This window comes from Zootermopsis nevadensis, unplaced genomic scaffold, assembly GCF_977971745.1.
Source record: "Zootermopsis nevadensis isolate Lab colony 2312 unplaced genomic scaffold, Znev_1.0 Znev_ptg000003l, whole genome shotgun sequence".
Classification (NCBI taxonomy): Eukaryota; Metazoa; Arthropoda; class Insecta; order Blattodea; family Termopsidae; genus Zootermopsis; species Zootermopsis nevadensis.
In genome coordinates, this window is record NW_028259135.1 from 5,011,225 (window position 1) to 5,026,723 (window position 15,499).

The window sequence follows — 15,499 nt, forward strand, 5'->3', positions numbered from 1 at the left end:
TTGTGCAGTTTTCTCCACGCCCCATCGTCTTCCCTCTTAGGCCCAAATATCCTCCTCAACACCCGATTCTCAAACACCTGCAATCTGTGTTCCTCCCTCTGAGTGAGAGACCATGTTTCGCACTCATACAAAACAACAGGCAAGATTACCGTTTTGTATACTTTAATTTTCAGGTTATGTGTCTTAAATCTTAGGCAAGTTATGTAATATTAATATAGTTTTTGTTGTTAATTAACTGGTCACGTTTATCTCAAAGAATTCAATTATGTTGAAAGGAAAATAATTCGCCATATTGATTTCGGGTAATTTCATTACGTACTTTCTGATACTCTTGTATAATATTGTTGTCTGTTAATATCTGTTGTTGAGCTATATACGGTTATTTAAAATAGATAATTAGTGCTATCAATTTTGAGTTGGATAAAACGTAATTTATTAATATATTTTTAGTGCTGTGCAAATGAAATACTAGTCAGTTAAGGTTATGTTAGTTTTGATCACTCAGTGGTATGAAATTGTGTATTTTGTTTTATGCATTCTATAAAATAAACATGTTCGTTGATCAAGTGTAAATCGTAAAGTTTAGTAAGTAGTGAATTTATTTGTATTTTATTTTTGGTGTTACTGTGTTGGAGTGACATTAAGTGGAATGGTTACATTCGTTGATTGACGTTGAAAAAGGTTGTAGTTTAGTAGTTGAAATATTGTTAGCATACATATTATAATGATGACAGGTAATATTTATGGGAAGTTTGTAGCTTACTGTAGGTGGGCAGGAAAAGTATGGTTTGTAACATCTGTCTTTCCTGCTTCCACATAAACTGTGCAAGCACTAGTCCCAGTTTGGCATATAGAAGCATGCTATGTGATTGTATGTCATGTAAATACCAGAAGCATGCAATGCATCAGGAGAGAAGAATCAGGCACCTGGAGCAGGAATTAAAGACAGCTGGGAGGAAATTTAATAGACTGATAGCTGTAAATATCAGTAGTAGTGTCAGAGCAGAGAAATTTGGATAACTGAGGTATTCCAAAGAATTTCAAAACTAGGTTCTGCGGGTTCTCTACAGATGCTGCTCCTCAAGTTCAACAGAGCAACAGATTCAGTTAATGTTGGTCAGCAATGCCCGGTTTTGTAGAAGCAAGAGTGCAGGAAAGTTAATTACTTGGAAGTAATCATGGGTGGGGAATTGGTCCCATCTGTGCGCTGAATTTGACATTGTAAGTATTTTTGATCCAAGTGCTCCTCTTGTAAAGGTTGTTCAGGACGTGGGGAAGCTTGGCACAGACCTTACCTCACGAGATCATATTGTTATAGAGGAAAGGTCATGTAATAGAAATTACTATTGCTCAGTAGAGGATGTCAGCTTTACTGCAGAGAGGACAGCGAACACAGATGTGGGATTTATCAACCTCCTTGAGAAGCAGGACAAGCCATGGAACAATGTAAGGGAGCATAAATCTGGCGGGGAGTGAATAGGTCTGACATTGGTGTCATTGAAACACTGACGCTCTGAAATCGGTTTATTCTTCCTTTTTTACTTTACAATGAAGTATGGAATAATTTTTAGGGGATAATTCATCTAACAGCAAAAAGATATTCACTTTACAAAAGAAAATTATTAGAGTAATGGATAGTGCCAAACCTAGAAATTTATATAGCAGCCTGTGTAAGAGCCATGTTAGGTGGGTCCCCTGTTACCATGGCATGGCACAGCATGTCCTCAGGTTGCGGATAGAGGAGAAGGCCTCCAGATATGGGGAGTAGGGTGACCAGACAAAACCGTACAAGACAAAACCGTACACGAAAATTGCGCACAGAAAGAAGCTCACTGTCATGAATGCTCACACGAAAATTACTCACACGGACAAATGCTCACACTGACAAATGCACACACTGATAAATGCTCACACTGACAAATGCTCACACGTACGAATACTCACATGGACGAATGCCTATATTCACAATACTATAAGTAATTGGAAGCGTTAACTGGTTACCGTAGTAAACCGACGTTTCGGAATCAAATTCAATAAAATATTCTCGGGCAATCAGCCGCGTTAATTTTTTACCGTAGTACACATTCCGTAGTAACCGACGTTTCGGGAAAATGTTCAATACAATCTTCTCGGGCAATCAGCCGCGTTAACGTTTTACCGTAGTACACATTCCGTAGTAAACCGACGTTTCGGGAAAATGTTCAATACAATCTTCTCGGACAATCAGCCGCGTTAACTGGTTACCGTAGTAAACCGAAGTTTCGGGAACAAACTGTCCCCATCTTCAGTGTTTGTTCCGGTCCAAATTACATCTTCTGCTGAGGTAATTTCATCATACTATTTCGTTTTCTTATTATTTTATTAAGCTGAACTTCTTTTAAGGTTTCGTTTCAAAATTTTAACTTCTTGTACTGTTTGGAGTGTGATACTGTGATGGACACTTCCATTTTATGGCATCTACCTAACTGTTTAAGACAAAGAATCAGAAACGTTAACTGGTTACCGTAGTAAACCGACGTTTCGGGAACAAACCCTGAAGATGGGGACAGAGTTTGTTCCTGAAACGTCGGTTTACTACGATAGCAATCAGCTGCGTTAACTGGTTACCATAGTACACCGACGTTTCCGGAACAAATTCAATAAAATATTCTCGGTCAACAACCGCGTTAACCTTTATCTTACTAGCGGTCCTTATCTGGGAAGTAAGTTGTGTAGTCAGCCCTACGAACATTCCCGGTGCGGATCTCAAAACTTGCAACATTGTAAGAAGACTTGGCTACGTCTTTTGGCCTATTTTAGGGGCTGCAAATATTGAAACACTTTCTCTAGCATTTTGACAAGGTCAGCCTGAGCTGTCAACCCATAAACAGCAATAAACATTGTTATTGTCAAGTGGGTTTTGGCTTCGTTTTCAGGCCCCTAATCAAAGCTTCTCACATATCCTCGGCATGATGGGTGAGAATAATGTGTATCCACTGAAGTAGGGGAGACAAATTCTTCTGTGTGGTCATTAGTTCACAACCATGGCTTCTATCATGTCGAATGAGCTTCAAAAGAACAAAGTAAAGTTACTAAGGCCTATTTAGGCAAGATATTAACTGCATTTTTTTAAAAAAACTCTATGTATTCTCTGTTCTATTCGAATAAATATTACTTTTATTTCGTCAATTTATCATGTTTACTTTAGATAATATTACAGTTTTCCGTAGAGCGTGCACAAAAGTTTAAAAACCAGCCAAAAACTACCACTTTGCCATTTAAATTCCCATCGTTTAAAGGTTAACTGGTTACCGTAGTAAACCGACGTTTCGGGAAGATATTCAATAAAATTTTCTCGGGCAATCAGTCGCGTTAACTGGTTACCGTAGTAAAGCGGTTAACGCGGTGATTTTATTGAATATCTCCCCGAAACATCTATTTACTACGGTAACCAGTTATCGCGGCTGATTGTTATCGTAGTAAACCGACGTTTCAGGAACAAACTCTGTCCCCATCTTCAGGGTTTGTTCTCGAAACGTCGGTTTACTACGGTAACCAGTTAACGTTTCTGATTCTTTGTCTTAAACAGTTAGGTAGATGCCATGAAATGGAAGTGTCCATCACAGTATCACACTCCAAACAGTACAAGAAGTTAAAATTTTGAAACGAAACCTTAAAAGACGTTCAGCTTAATAAAATAATAAGAAAACGAAATAGTATGATGAAATTACCTCAGCAGAAGATGTAATTTGGACCGGAACAAACACTGAAGATGGGGACAGTTTGTTCCCGAAACTTCGGTTTACTACGGTAACCAGTTAACGCGGCTGATTGTCCGAGAAGATTGTATTGAACATTTTCCCGAAACGTCGGTTTACTACGGAATGTGTACTACGGTAAAACGTTAACGCGGCTGATTGCCCGAGAAGATTGTATTGAACATTTTCCCGAAACGTCGGTTACTACGGAATGTGTACTACGGTAAAACGTTAACGCGGCTGATTGTCCGAGAAGATTGTATTGAACATTTTCCCGAAACGTCGCTTTACTACGGAATGTGTACTACGGTAAAACGTTAACGCGGCTGATTGTCCGAGAAGATTGTATTGAACATTTTCCCGAAACTTCGCTTTACTACGGAATGTGTACTACGGTAAAACGTTAACGCGGCTGATTGCCCGAGAAGATTGTATTGAACATTTGCCGAAACGTCTGTTTACTACGGAATCTGTACTACGGTAAAAAGTTAACGCGGCTGATTGCCCGAGAAGATTTTATTAAATTTGTTCCCGAAACGTCGGTGTACTACGGTAAAAAATTAACGCGGCTGATTTCCCGAGAATATTTTATTGAATTTGATTCCGAAACGTCGGTTTAATACGGTAACCAGTTAACGCTTCCGATTACTTAAGTATTGTGAATATAGGCATTCGTCCATGTGAGCATTCGTCAGTGTGAGCATTTATCAGTGTGTGCATTTGTCAGTGTGAGCATTTGTCCGTGTGAGTAATTTTCGTGTGAGCTTTCATGACAGTGAGCTTCTTTCTGTGCGCAATTTTCGTGTACGGTTTTGTCTTGTACGGTTTTGTCATGGAACCGAGGAGTAGTTGTTAATATATTGGATAGGCTGTCGCAGACAGCCAAAAATGTGGTGGTCCTCCAGCTTGAGGGTTGGGCGTGGGGCTAACAATCCCTCACCATAAAAACGTATTTTGTTACAAAATCTTTAAAGGACATGAGATTTGGAACGTTGAATATTAGGAGTCTCTGCTATATGGGTGTGAAACTTGGTTTCTCACTTTGATGGAGGGACATAGATTGAGAGTCTTTGTGAACAGTGTTTTGAGGGAGATATTTGGACCTAAAAGGGAGAGAGACAGATCATGGAGAAAATTCTATAATGATGTACTTCTCGCCTGATATTGTTAGGGCGATTAAATCAAGGAGGATAAGGTGGGTGGGACATGCAGCATGCATGAGGGGAAGGGATGTTTACAAGGTAAAGGTTGGGAGGCCTGAGGGGAGGAGACCACTGGGAAGACCTAGGCGTAGGTGGGAGGATAACGTTAAGATGGAACTTAGGGAGACAGGAATCGATGGAGGGAACTGGATGCAGCTACCTTGGGACAGAGGCCATTGATGGGCTTTTGTGAACACAGTGATGAACCTTTGGGTTCCATAAATAAAGTAGGCTATTCTTTGACAGGCTGAGTATACAATTAACTTTTCAAAGAATTTCCTGCACCATAGTCATTGAGTGCGTGAGTCTATATAAGAGATTAGACATTTTGCCTCTTCGATGTGAATACATATTCTCATTAATGAACTTAATTATGAAAAACCAAGAACATTTTACATGTTGTATTTTTTATGACTTGTTCCACATACTATTGTTACTGGACAAAATTATGGATCCATGGAATGTAATAATGTGTGTGTGCATGCATGCTTTAAATGCTAAGCATAGGCTATTATGGTTTTCCCCACCTATGGAACAGTTACTTCATTTTAATGCCCTCCTTAGTAGATAATGAGTTTGATTTGCCTGGCATAAAGTTAACACCCATAAACAGAAGGGGTTTATGTATTTCTTACTATGAACCATTCTAAAAACAGCTACTGTGGGACATTTGCCGTATTTGTCACCCTGGCAATGGAAGCTGCACTGCATTTAGTTTTGATGGGAGTGCAAACTGCCTGACTTCCTCGATGTGAAGTGATCTTCTGGCACTGCCATAATCCGTGCATAATGACATCACATTTGGTGTGGCAAGGGGCAAGCACTTGCACCCGTATGAACTAATGTCGGTCGTAATGAAGTGAAAGTTGGAATAAACAGAAATCTACCTTTATTGAAAAATTGTTCTAGTTTACATAACAGTGAAAAATAATTTGGAATTACCTCTCTAATATTATAAAATTGTTTAACAAACATCCAAAATGGAACAAAAGAATATAACAGGAAATATTCTGCTAGTGTACTATTGTTTTCTGTTCATATAATTTTGTTGCAGACTGTTCTTCAAATTTCTCGAAGAAGGAATACTGTATGTCAAGAATCAGTTTAAATTATGACAAAGTGGTTGCAGATACTTAAATTTACTACTGGTAAAAGAAAACAAATTGTGTGCAGGTCAGTAAGAGCGTGATATATGGCCTGTGATTTACATAAAAATACATTTTATGTGTAAGTGCCTGTGTGAAATGAAAAAGTCTGTAGTTATTTGTTATAAGCAAATTTTACCATATGTGTGCTATAGAAAAGCATTTAAACCCTCTTACTGTTCTAAGCCCATGCACAATGACCCAAGAATTATCTCGCTGAACAGATTCGAATTGAAATGTGGCAAAAACTAATTTCTCTTTAGTTCCCAGTTTATTTGTACATATATTTTTAAGAACTGCCCCACTATGACCATGACCACATGGTCTGAAGGGAGTGAAGGATGGTACCTGCCTCTTGAAGAGGCATTGTGTATTGTACCTTTTATTTTAATCAAAATAATGTTGTGAAGTAGTGAACTTATGATTTTCATCATATGACTCTTGTTTGCACAGTGATGTTTATCCCAGGTAAGATGACAGAAGAGGAAAATATCTGAATTTTTATTAATGAATGTTGGGAAGCAAATATTTTTATTCAGCAGTGTGTGAAAATTACATTACCTACAGGCTATTTTCCAGTTGTCGGAGGAGGGTATTTGTGCAAAGGAGCAGCCTACATACGTTTTTGTGCCATTCAGTATAATGGATCAGTAGGAATAGGAGTTAGAGAATGGTTGCCTCAGATGGCTCTTTTCAGAAAAATAAAATATTACCAACTTCCTGGTGTCAAACACAAGACAAAGGATATAGGATTGACAGTGTTTGATTTTGGTAGCAGTTGGAATGAGTCTTGTGCAGGTCAGTGGAGTCTTGCCAAGCATACAATGTGCGGTACAGAAATAGCCTGTATTGCCATATATAACTATAACACTTGAGTTGACTCTAAACTAATGAACCAACCATCTGTTTAACCAGTTAGTAAATCAATCAGTCAACAAGTGAAGTCCTTGTTATAAGTAAGTCATAAGAAATTTCTTCTTATGCTAATTACTTCATGAGAAATAATTATTATAAATACTCATATTGTGGTATTAATTGATTACATAGGAGAATGTTCTCGAAACAATGCTCTGTGCATTCAAAGAGTTCATTCTACTTGCTGTGGGAAGTGAACTTAGGCTTCTTAACATCTGATACCCTCCACCTCCTGTCAGACTCTGGCGGCTGACATAGCCCAGTGATAATCTACAAAAGCGAAGAAATAGAGAAAGAAATAACATCTTTTATTATTGAAGTTGTGGAAGCAAGGAGCAGCAGAACATCATGGAGACCACTGGTGTGCCAGTGATGTTTGTGCTCTGGGATGAATCAGAAGTGAAGTTAAGAATCAGTCAGCTTGGATAACTGAAGCTTCATCATGGTAACAAGTTGAGAAAATACTACCACAGCACATGTACACGTACTTCTGCTCAACCTGAAGCTCCTCCTGAACCCCATGCCAGTGACTTCATGAAGGACTGGAATGACTTTGTCGCCCCCTGGAACACAATCATGAATCATCCAGTCACTTGAACAGCAATTGTGTGACCGAGGTTTTGTATCCACTGGAAGTTAAGTTTGGAACCATCAACTGACACCTTAAACCTTGGAGACAACACTTGAACTAAGATAATAATAATCCGTGGCATAACAGCCCTCTGAGAGCCAGAGCCGACTAGCTGGCTGCTGGCCTCATGTTCACATGCCTAAGCGGAGGTGAACGATCATCCAACCAGATATAGAGTGACGTTTGGTCAGCACGAGGAACCCCCAGCCATTGCTAGTTTTCATGACCGGATTACGCTATCCATTGTAGCTTCCCAATTTTCTCACGATGTTGGGTTGGCACCGGTTCCATACACCGGTCGAAAATCTCATGAGAAATTTCTTTCCCCGAGACTTGAACCAGCGTGCATTCCGTATCACCGGTCCGAAGCATGATACCTCAGACCACGTGGCTACGGCACGGGACATGAACTAAGATATTGAACTGTATTCTTACCATTTAGGTATCTAACTTCCTTATGTGCTCATTTTAAATAGTAAGAAGGTACGGGTAAAGTTGTCTATGTGCAGAGGCATTGTGCTGTGAATATGAATGGAGACTAGTAGTCAATTGATTTATATACAGAGAAGAGACAGTGGTGCTGCATGAATTCCAGACTTGACACAGTGGTGAAAAACTGGCTTCCTGTAGTTCAAACCCCCCCAGTCATCAATTTCATTGATACAGTTGTCATGACTTTCGTGGGTAGTTGATCATTTCTCAGGTGGTCAGGGATGTAGTCAAGCCAGGGCAGTGCCCCAGTGATTTTCTGAATGATAGGGCAGAATGCTGGTGATGTACATAGGTAGCATTGCCTAGGGGCATTAGGCTGTAACCCCCCAAAAATATATAAAATACATATCACACTGCTAGAAGCTTAGAAAAAATATGTTTAATAAAGATTACACATCGAGTAATTTATAGGTTGTTTATTTTCTGGCCTAAGACGTGGAAGCATCTACCTGTTGACGTATGTGCATTTTGTTGTCCACAACTGCATTCAGAAGTGTACAGTTGTCATTATGCAGCAATGAAAACAGCCTCACATGCTAATTCATGTAATCTCCTTCAACCTACCCTGACACTTCTGTTTCCTGGTTTTGTGGAATCAAAAGGGCCATTTCTATGTTCACTGAGCCCTATCCTGAACCAGTTCAATTCAGTTCACATCTTCTAAACATTTTTCTAAGATTCAGTTTAGAATTACCCTCCCATCACTCCCTTAAGGTGTTGTATCGAAAGTTCTCATTTACATCGTGTGCTATGACACAATCTTAATGCTTTTATTGCCATTATAGTATAAGATGGAGAATATGAATTATTCATTGTGGTGTCATGCAAAGCAGACTACTGTATGAAGAAGCTGAATTATTTGAATACAGAAACTGAACAGCATTGCGGAGGTTCATCATACCTGGAGCACGGAGCCCATAAGTTGTGAAACAGTCTTTGTTGCCTTGATGGCAGCTTCCACCAATCCCTGCCCAGCCCTGGGATCCCTGATTTTGTTGTCACCAGGCAGTGGGTCAAACAGGTCACCCAGCAGTTGACTTGGAGCACGTGTTGTGATTGGAGAAGGCTTCAACTTTTTTGATGGAGCTGAAGGACTCAGGACATCCTGCCAGGTATGAAAAAAAAGTCTGACATCTTTGCCTACTCCATGCATAATTTAATAACACATCACCTCACTCTTGGTAGACCCTGTAATCACAGCAGGGGTCAGCAAACTGGCTATTCGTATCTTTGTTGATGGCCACAGAGAAAGTTAATAATGTCTTGGACAGAATCACATTTATTTCACTTGAAAACTATAGCTGGTGTAACTGGGAAATGAATAATAACTATATTCTTCCAATAAGTGAGTTAATAACAGTCATTCAGCAAGCCTCTGGCATGTTAATTTTAAAAAAGGAAAGAGCATACTTCATGAAAGTGTATTCCAATTGTTATGTAAAATGCCCATGAAAAACATGCATGCAAATATTTTCCTTATTTTTTTTATTTAAAAAATTAAATTGCATTATTATTATTATTTTTAACAAGTATGAGAAGGTGGATATAGTGAAATAAACAATACTGTCTTTATGGGCTCTTCACCAAGATGTTGGTGTTTCTAGTGGTAATTCCTGAATGTCATATTCAGCTGTTGGTCCAGTTTTAAAATGGCTGTTATGGTTTGATTACTTGTGTTATTGAAGTTGCCTGTTTATTGTACACCAAGTAACTTTTAAAGGGCCATACTAATTGTTTTTTATAGTATATCAATTAATTTGAGAAGTTCTGTTTCATTTGTAAATGCATGCTGCGGGGCCTGATGAAACACTGATCACTGGCGCACTCAGAAACGTTTCAGAGTGCCCCAGAGACCAAGTCAGGCCGAGACCTGGTCTAGCAGAAACCGGGACCGGGACAGATCGGGTCAGGCAAGAATCGGGTGCGAAATTGATTTTTTTCGAAAAATCAAAAAATGATTAAGATTGTTAAAAAGGCGCAAAAGAAGCAAACATTTTTGAAAAATTTCAACTTCAACATTCTCTTAAAAAATATCGAAAATTCTTCGTTTAATTCATTTTTATGACATTTTCGAACTTTTTTGAAGTTTTTAAAAAATTTAAAAATTTGTGTCGTTCACCAGACATACGGACTAGTAGAGATTTATTGAAAAATTTGAATTTTTTTCAAAATTCTCCCCTCCGATGCCTGACAAGCAGTTTCTGCTGTACATGGTCTCTGACACACCCGGTCTCTGCAGGAAGCGGTCTGTAAGACTCGGAATCTTGCTAGCCGTCTGCAGACCTACTACGGTACAGACCGGTTGATGCGAAGTCTGCGTCCGGAAGAGAGCGCGTGATGGAGAGACTAGCCGTCTCTGCAAACCTAGTACGCGAGAGAACGGGTGAGGCTGAGATGCATCTGACTGAGGGCGCGTGATGCAGAGACCAAGGCCTGGGGTCTGTGTGTGGAAGATACTGGGTCATGGTGTGAATGGGTGTGGCGAGACAGAGACGTGATCTAGAGATTTTCGGATAGGGAGAATTTTGGAAAAAATTTAAAAATTTCGAAAAATCAAAAAATGCAGAATATTTTCCAAAACGCGCACAAAACCAAATATTTTCGAAATTTTTGAAGAAAAATGTTGATGTTGAAAATTCGCAAATTTTTTTGGTTTTGTGGGCTTTTTGGACAATTTCCAGCATTTTTTTATTTTTTGAAAAGTTTGAATTTTTTTTCAAAATTCTCCCCTCTGATACCTGACAAGCAGTTTCTGCTGTACACGATCTCTGACACACCTGATCTCTGTAGGAAAAGTTCTGTAAGACTCGGACTCTGACTAACCGTCTGCAGACCTACTACGGCAGAGACCGGGTGAGCCAGAGACTTGCGTCCGGCAGAGAGCGCGTGATGCAGAGACTAGCTGTCTCTACAAACCTAGTACGCGAGAGAACGGGTGAGGCTGAAACTGCGTCTGACAAAGGGCGCGTGGTGCAGAGACCAAGGCCTGCAGTATGTGTGTGGAAGAGCCTGGGTCTAGGAGTGAAGGGGTGTAGCGGGACAGAGACGTGATCTGGAGTTTTCGGATATGTAGAATTACGAAAAAAAAATCGAAAATAACAGAATAATGAAACGTTTTTGGTTTTGTACGCTTTTTAAGCAGTTTGTAGCATTTTTCGGTTTTCCGAAAATTTTCAAACTTCTTTCAAAATTCTCCCTTCGCGCTTCCTACTACAACCGGTCCCTGCCAGACTCGGACTGTGCTCGGCCGTTGTTTGCCGGACACGGTCTGTGCATCACAAGTTCTCTACCACATTCGGTCTCTACCTGTCTCGGTTTCCGTCGGACTCAGATCTGCTATCACCCAGTCTCTGTCAGAGACCGTGTGCCTCAGGGTACAGAGTACGGAAGAAACGGAGTTCGGCAGAGACCGGTTCTGGCAAAGGTTGGGTGGGGAAAATTAAAAAAAAATCAAAAATTACAACAAAAAAATGCTAGAAAATGTCTGAAAAGCGCATAAAACCAATAAAATTTGAAAAATTTCATCCTCAAAAATCTTTTCAAAAATTTAGAAAATGTTTGGTTTTGTGAGCTTTTTAGACAGTTTGCAGCATTTTTCGATATTCCGAAAATTTTCAAATTGTTTTCAAAATTCTCACTTCGCGCTTCCTACTACAACCGTTAGACACCAGGACATGCAGAGACCGTATCGCACAGAGACCGTGTGCGTCAGGGTACAGGATACGAAAGAAACGGAGTTGGGCAGAGACCGGTTGTGGCAGGGGCGGGTGGGGAGAATTTTGAAAAATTAAAAAATCAAAAAATGCTAGAAAATGTCTGAAAAGTACTAACTACTAAATTTTGAAAATTCCATCCTCAAATTTTTTTTCAAAAATTTCAAAAATTTTGGTTTTGCGAGCTTTTTAGACAGTTTGCAGCATTTTTCGATTTTCCGAAAATTTTCAAATTGTTTTCAAAATTCTCACTTCGCGCTTCCTACTACAACCGTTAGACACCAGGACATGCAGAGACCGTATCACACAGAGACCGTGTGTGTCAGGGTACAGGATACGAAAGAAATGGAGTTGGGCAGAGACCGGTTGTGGCAGGGGCGGGTGGGGAGAATTTTGAAAAATTAAAAAATAAAAAAAATGCTAGAAAATGTCTGAAAAGTACTACTAAATTTTGAAAATTCCATCCTCAAATTTTTTTTCAAAAATTTCGAAAAATTTTGGTTTTGCGAGCTTTTTAGACAGTTTGCAGCATTTTTCGATTTTCCAAAAATTTTCGAAATTTTTGAAAATATTTCTGAAGATCGAATTTTTCAAATATTTTCAGTGTTGTGTGCTTTTTGGACAATTTCTAGCATTTTTTGTTTTTTAAATTTTTATTTTCTTTTAAAGTTTTCAATTTTTTTCAAAATTTTCTATATGCAATCCCTACTACAATCGGTCTCAGCCAGACTTGGTCTGTGCTCAGCCGTTGTCTGCCGGACTCGGTCTGTGCCTCACAAGATCTCTGCCTAACTCGGTCTCCTTCAGACTCGGTCTGTGCCTCACCCAGTTTCTGTCGGAATTGGTCTCTAATTCACCCGATTTAGGAGAGACAGGACGTACAGGGACCGGATCGCACAGAGACCGAGTCCAGCAGAGACCGTGTACCTCAGAGTACAGAGTACGGCAGAAACGGAGTTTGCCAGAGACCGGTTCTGGCCGGGTTCGGGTGGGGAGAATTTTGAAAGAAGTTTTCAAATTTTGAAAAATCTACATAAAATTAAAAAATGCTAGAAATTGTCCAAGAATCTCACAAAACCAAAAAGTGTTCAAAAATTTCGAATCTATGCCCATTAATGCTGAAGATTACCACACTAGTGATTTAGTTTGAAAAATCCATTAACAAGAACATTTCATGCTGCAATTTCAGGTGTGTAATGTGCTTTGTTCTTTTAGTTTGTAAAAGATAACCTGTCATTTTGCTTTATATACATCTTGATTTTGTTGTTTTTGTTTCTTGGCTCTACAACCCAGTTGTGGGTTTTCGTCACCTTCTTTTTTGGAGGTTTCTTGGTTTTGAGATACATCTGGTAAGGGGGTGTTAAACCTCACTATGACATTTTAAAAATATTGTAGAAAGTAAAGTTTTATGTAGTGATAAAGCACTTTGAGGTGTAGCCTATGATAAATTTCAGGTTTAAGTTCTCACCTGGATACTGAGCTGGTTGTGCTGGTTCCTCTGGGATGGATGTGACATTGCTTGCTTAATGAGGAAGTCAGCAAGCAGCTGTTCACTGGGCGTCAGGTTTGCTTGAACTGTGGGTTCCTATCAACAGGAAATGCAATTTTATAATTCTCTGTTCTCTGTCCCTGCTGAAACATTCTCTCTCATCAAGAATAACTTCTGTATGTTAAACAGTTAGTGAAAGATAAGGGCATATGCCACCTGGAAAACCTAATCATAACTGGGATGATAATATTAAACTGGATCTGTCATATTTTTTCCTTCAGGGTAGGAAACCTGAATGACCAGGGGGTCATTGTTGCACAACAATGTAGACTGAGGTCCCATTCTTGAAAAACACTTTTGCACAACAACTGAAGATCACATTAGTACAACAATGCCCTGTTTGATGTGGTATGAAAAACGTCTCTGGAATGTCAATATAATCTATTCTCAATCTTATGACTTTAGAAAACATTTTCTGACTCTGAACTAGACTAGATTGAAAATTCTAGGATTTCAAAGATGAATATGACAATGAAGTGAACATTTGAACAGAGAAAAACAAATCTTAAGGCAGAATCACACTTGGTTTCAATTTCTGATGTAAATGTGTGGTTGTTTCCAACTAAATTATAATTTTTAAATATTTGTGAAGTTGTGAGTGTAAGAATGCAGACTAATTGATATATTCAACCTTACACGTGACGGAGGCAGTATGACCTCTGAAACGTTGGTAAACATCGACCAGACTACACAGCGCAACAACCCAGAAGACAGAAATCTTCATACTCATCGCCCTGATGATGGAGGCAGTATGACCTCTGAAACGTTGGTTAACATCGACCAGACTACACAGCGCAACAACCCAGAAGACAGAAATCTTCATATGTAATATAACATTTTAATAGTCATTTAGTTACTAGTTTCTCTGAAATTAAGTTTTGTACACCACCTATTTTTTTGGCATGCCAGTGGTTCATCATTTCTGGCCAAGACTTCAAGATTCAGCAATCCACATGATCAGTAGACTCTGACCAACCAATCCACTAAACAATCAACCAGCCTAACTACGCACTTACCACGTCTCCCAGTATTTTCAAGAGAGCTGTCATATCTTCCTGATTCTGCTGTGCTGAAGACTGTAGTGGTCCTTTCAGAGTGGTAGCCTCAGGGGCTACTGATTTGGGGGATACCGGTTTGGGGGTAGTCAATTTAGGAGTTGTCTGAAACAGAAAATGTACCTTACAGATTCTTATGAACAATTCATCACACATACTGTACATACGTTGTGTATAATATTCATGCAAATATTTAAAAAAAAATTAAAAAGAACCATTTACACTTTTTTCTATATTAGTAACTACAAGGGTAAACCTATGCTTCAGAAAAATTTCTCTGTACTTTCTTTTTCTTATGTTTTGCAAAGATCCTGCCATATCCAAGTTACGCTAGATATGGATATTTAGGCAAGACTGCTCTGTCATATACAGGTAGCCCTCGATTTACGGCCCGGATACGTTCCTGGACGAACCGGCGTAAATTGAAACTCTTTTATAATATAAATCAATGGGAAGTCAATGACATGCGTTCCCAGCACACAAACATTGACGAGTAATATAAGGGCATTACATTTAAAGCTCTGAAATAACGTAAATGAAAATAAAGGGAATTTAAAAAAATATATTTGATACAATAATAGTAAAAAAAATCAGTTTTTGATTTTCTGGTTTCAAAATCGGCGTTATTCTGAACCGGCGCAAATCGAGGGTTGCCTGTAATGTGAAAAATGTGTAAAATACTAAATCAGACTGTTGGAAAGAATTGAAAACATTATTGTCAAAGCACTGCCACTGGGTAAAACCCATTTGAAGTTAATAATAAATAAATAATAAAAATTCTTCTTGACTTAATCACAATATCGGGGAAGGAGTACAAATGTTTAAGCTCATCTTTTACAGTTTTCTCCATACCCCATCCTCATCTATCCTAGGCCCAAATATGCTCCACAAACACCTGCAATCTATGTTCCTCCCTGAGAGCGAGAGATCCAGTGCAGCATAGAGAATTTTAAAATCATTAAGCATTATAGTGTTTATGTGAGTATTTACTTACTCCTGGAGACTTGGCATTTGAGTTAGTTCCTCTGGAAAGAGCCACTTGGATGATCTGCAACACAAA

At 39.0% G+C, this 15,499-nt stretch overlaps 1 protein-coding gene across 13 annotated transcripts in view; it reads right to left on the bottom strand.

The window, feature by feature from the left end:
* Positions 1-15,499, bottom strand: part of LOC110839576 (uncharacterized) — a 146,112-nt gene that overhangs the window by 8,317 nt on the left and 122,296 nt on the right. For 11 of the 13 annotated variants that reach the window (XM_087340448.1, XM_087340470.1, XM_087340458.1 and 8 more), the window contains 5 exons: positions 15,434-15,487; positions 14,401-14,544; positions 13,304-13,420; positions 9,024-9,227; positions 5,812-7,562 (listed from right to left, as the gene is read on the bottom strand). In XM_087340448.1, the coding sequence (XP_087196574.1) occupies positions 7,494-7,562; positions 9,024-9,227; positions 13,304-13,420; positions 14,401-14,544; positions 15,434-15,487 (588 nt within the window). In that variant the 3' untranslated portion in view covers positions 5,812-7,493. Of the gene's footprint in view, positions 1-5,811; positions 7,563-9,023; positions 9,228-13,303; positions 13,421-14,400; positions 14,545-15,433; positions 15,488-15,499 lie in introns of those variants that run through there. The other 2 variants (XM_087340415.1, XR_015532570.1) reach the window with 2 other exon arrangements.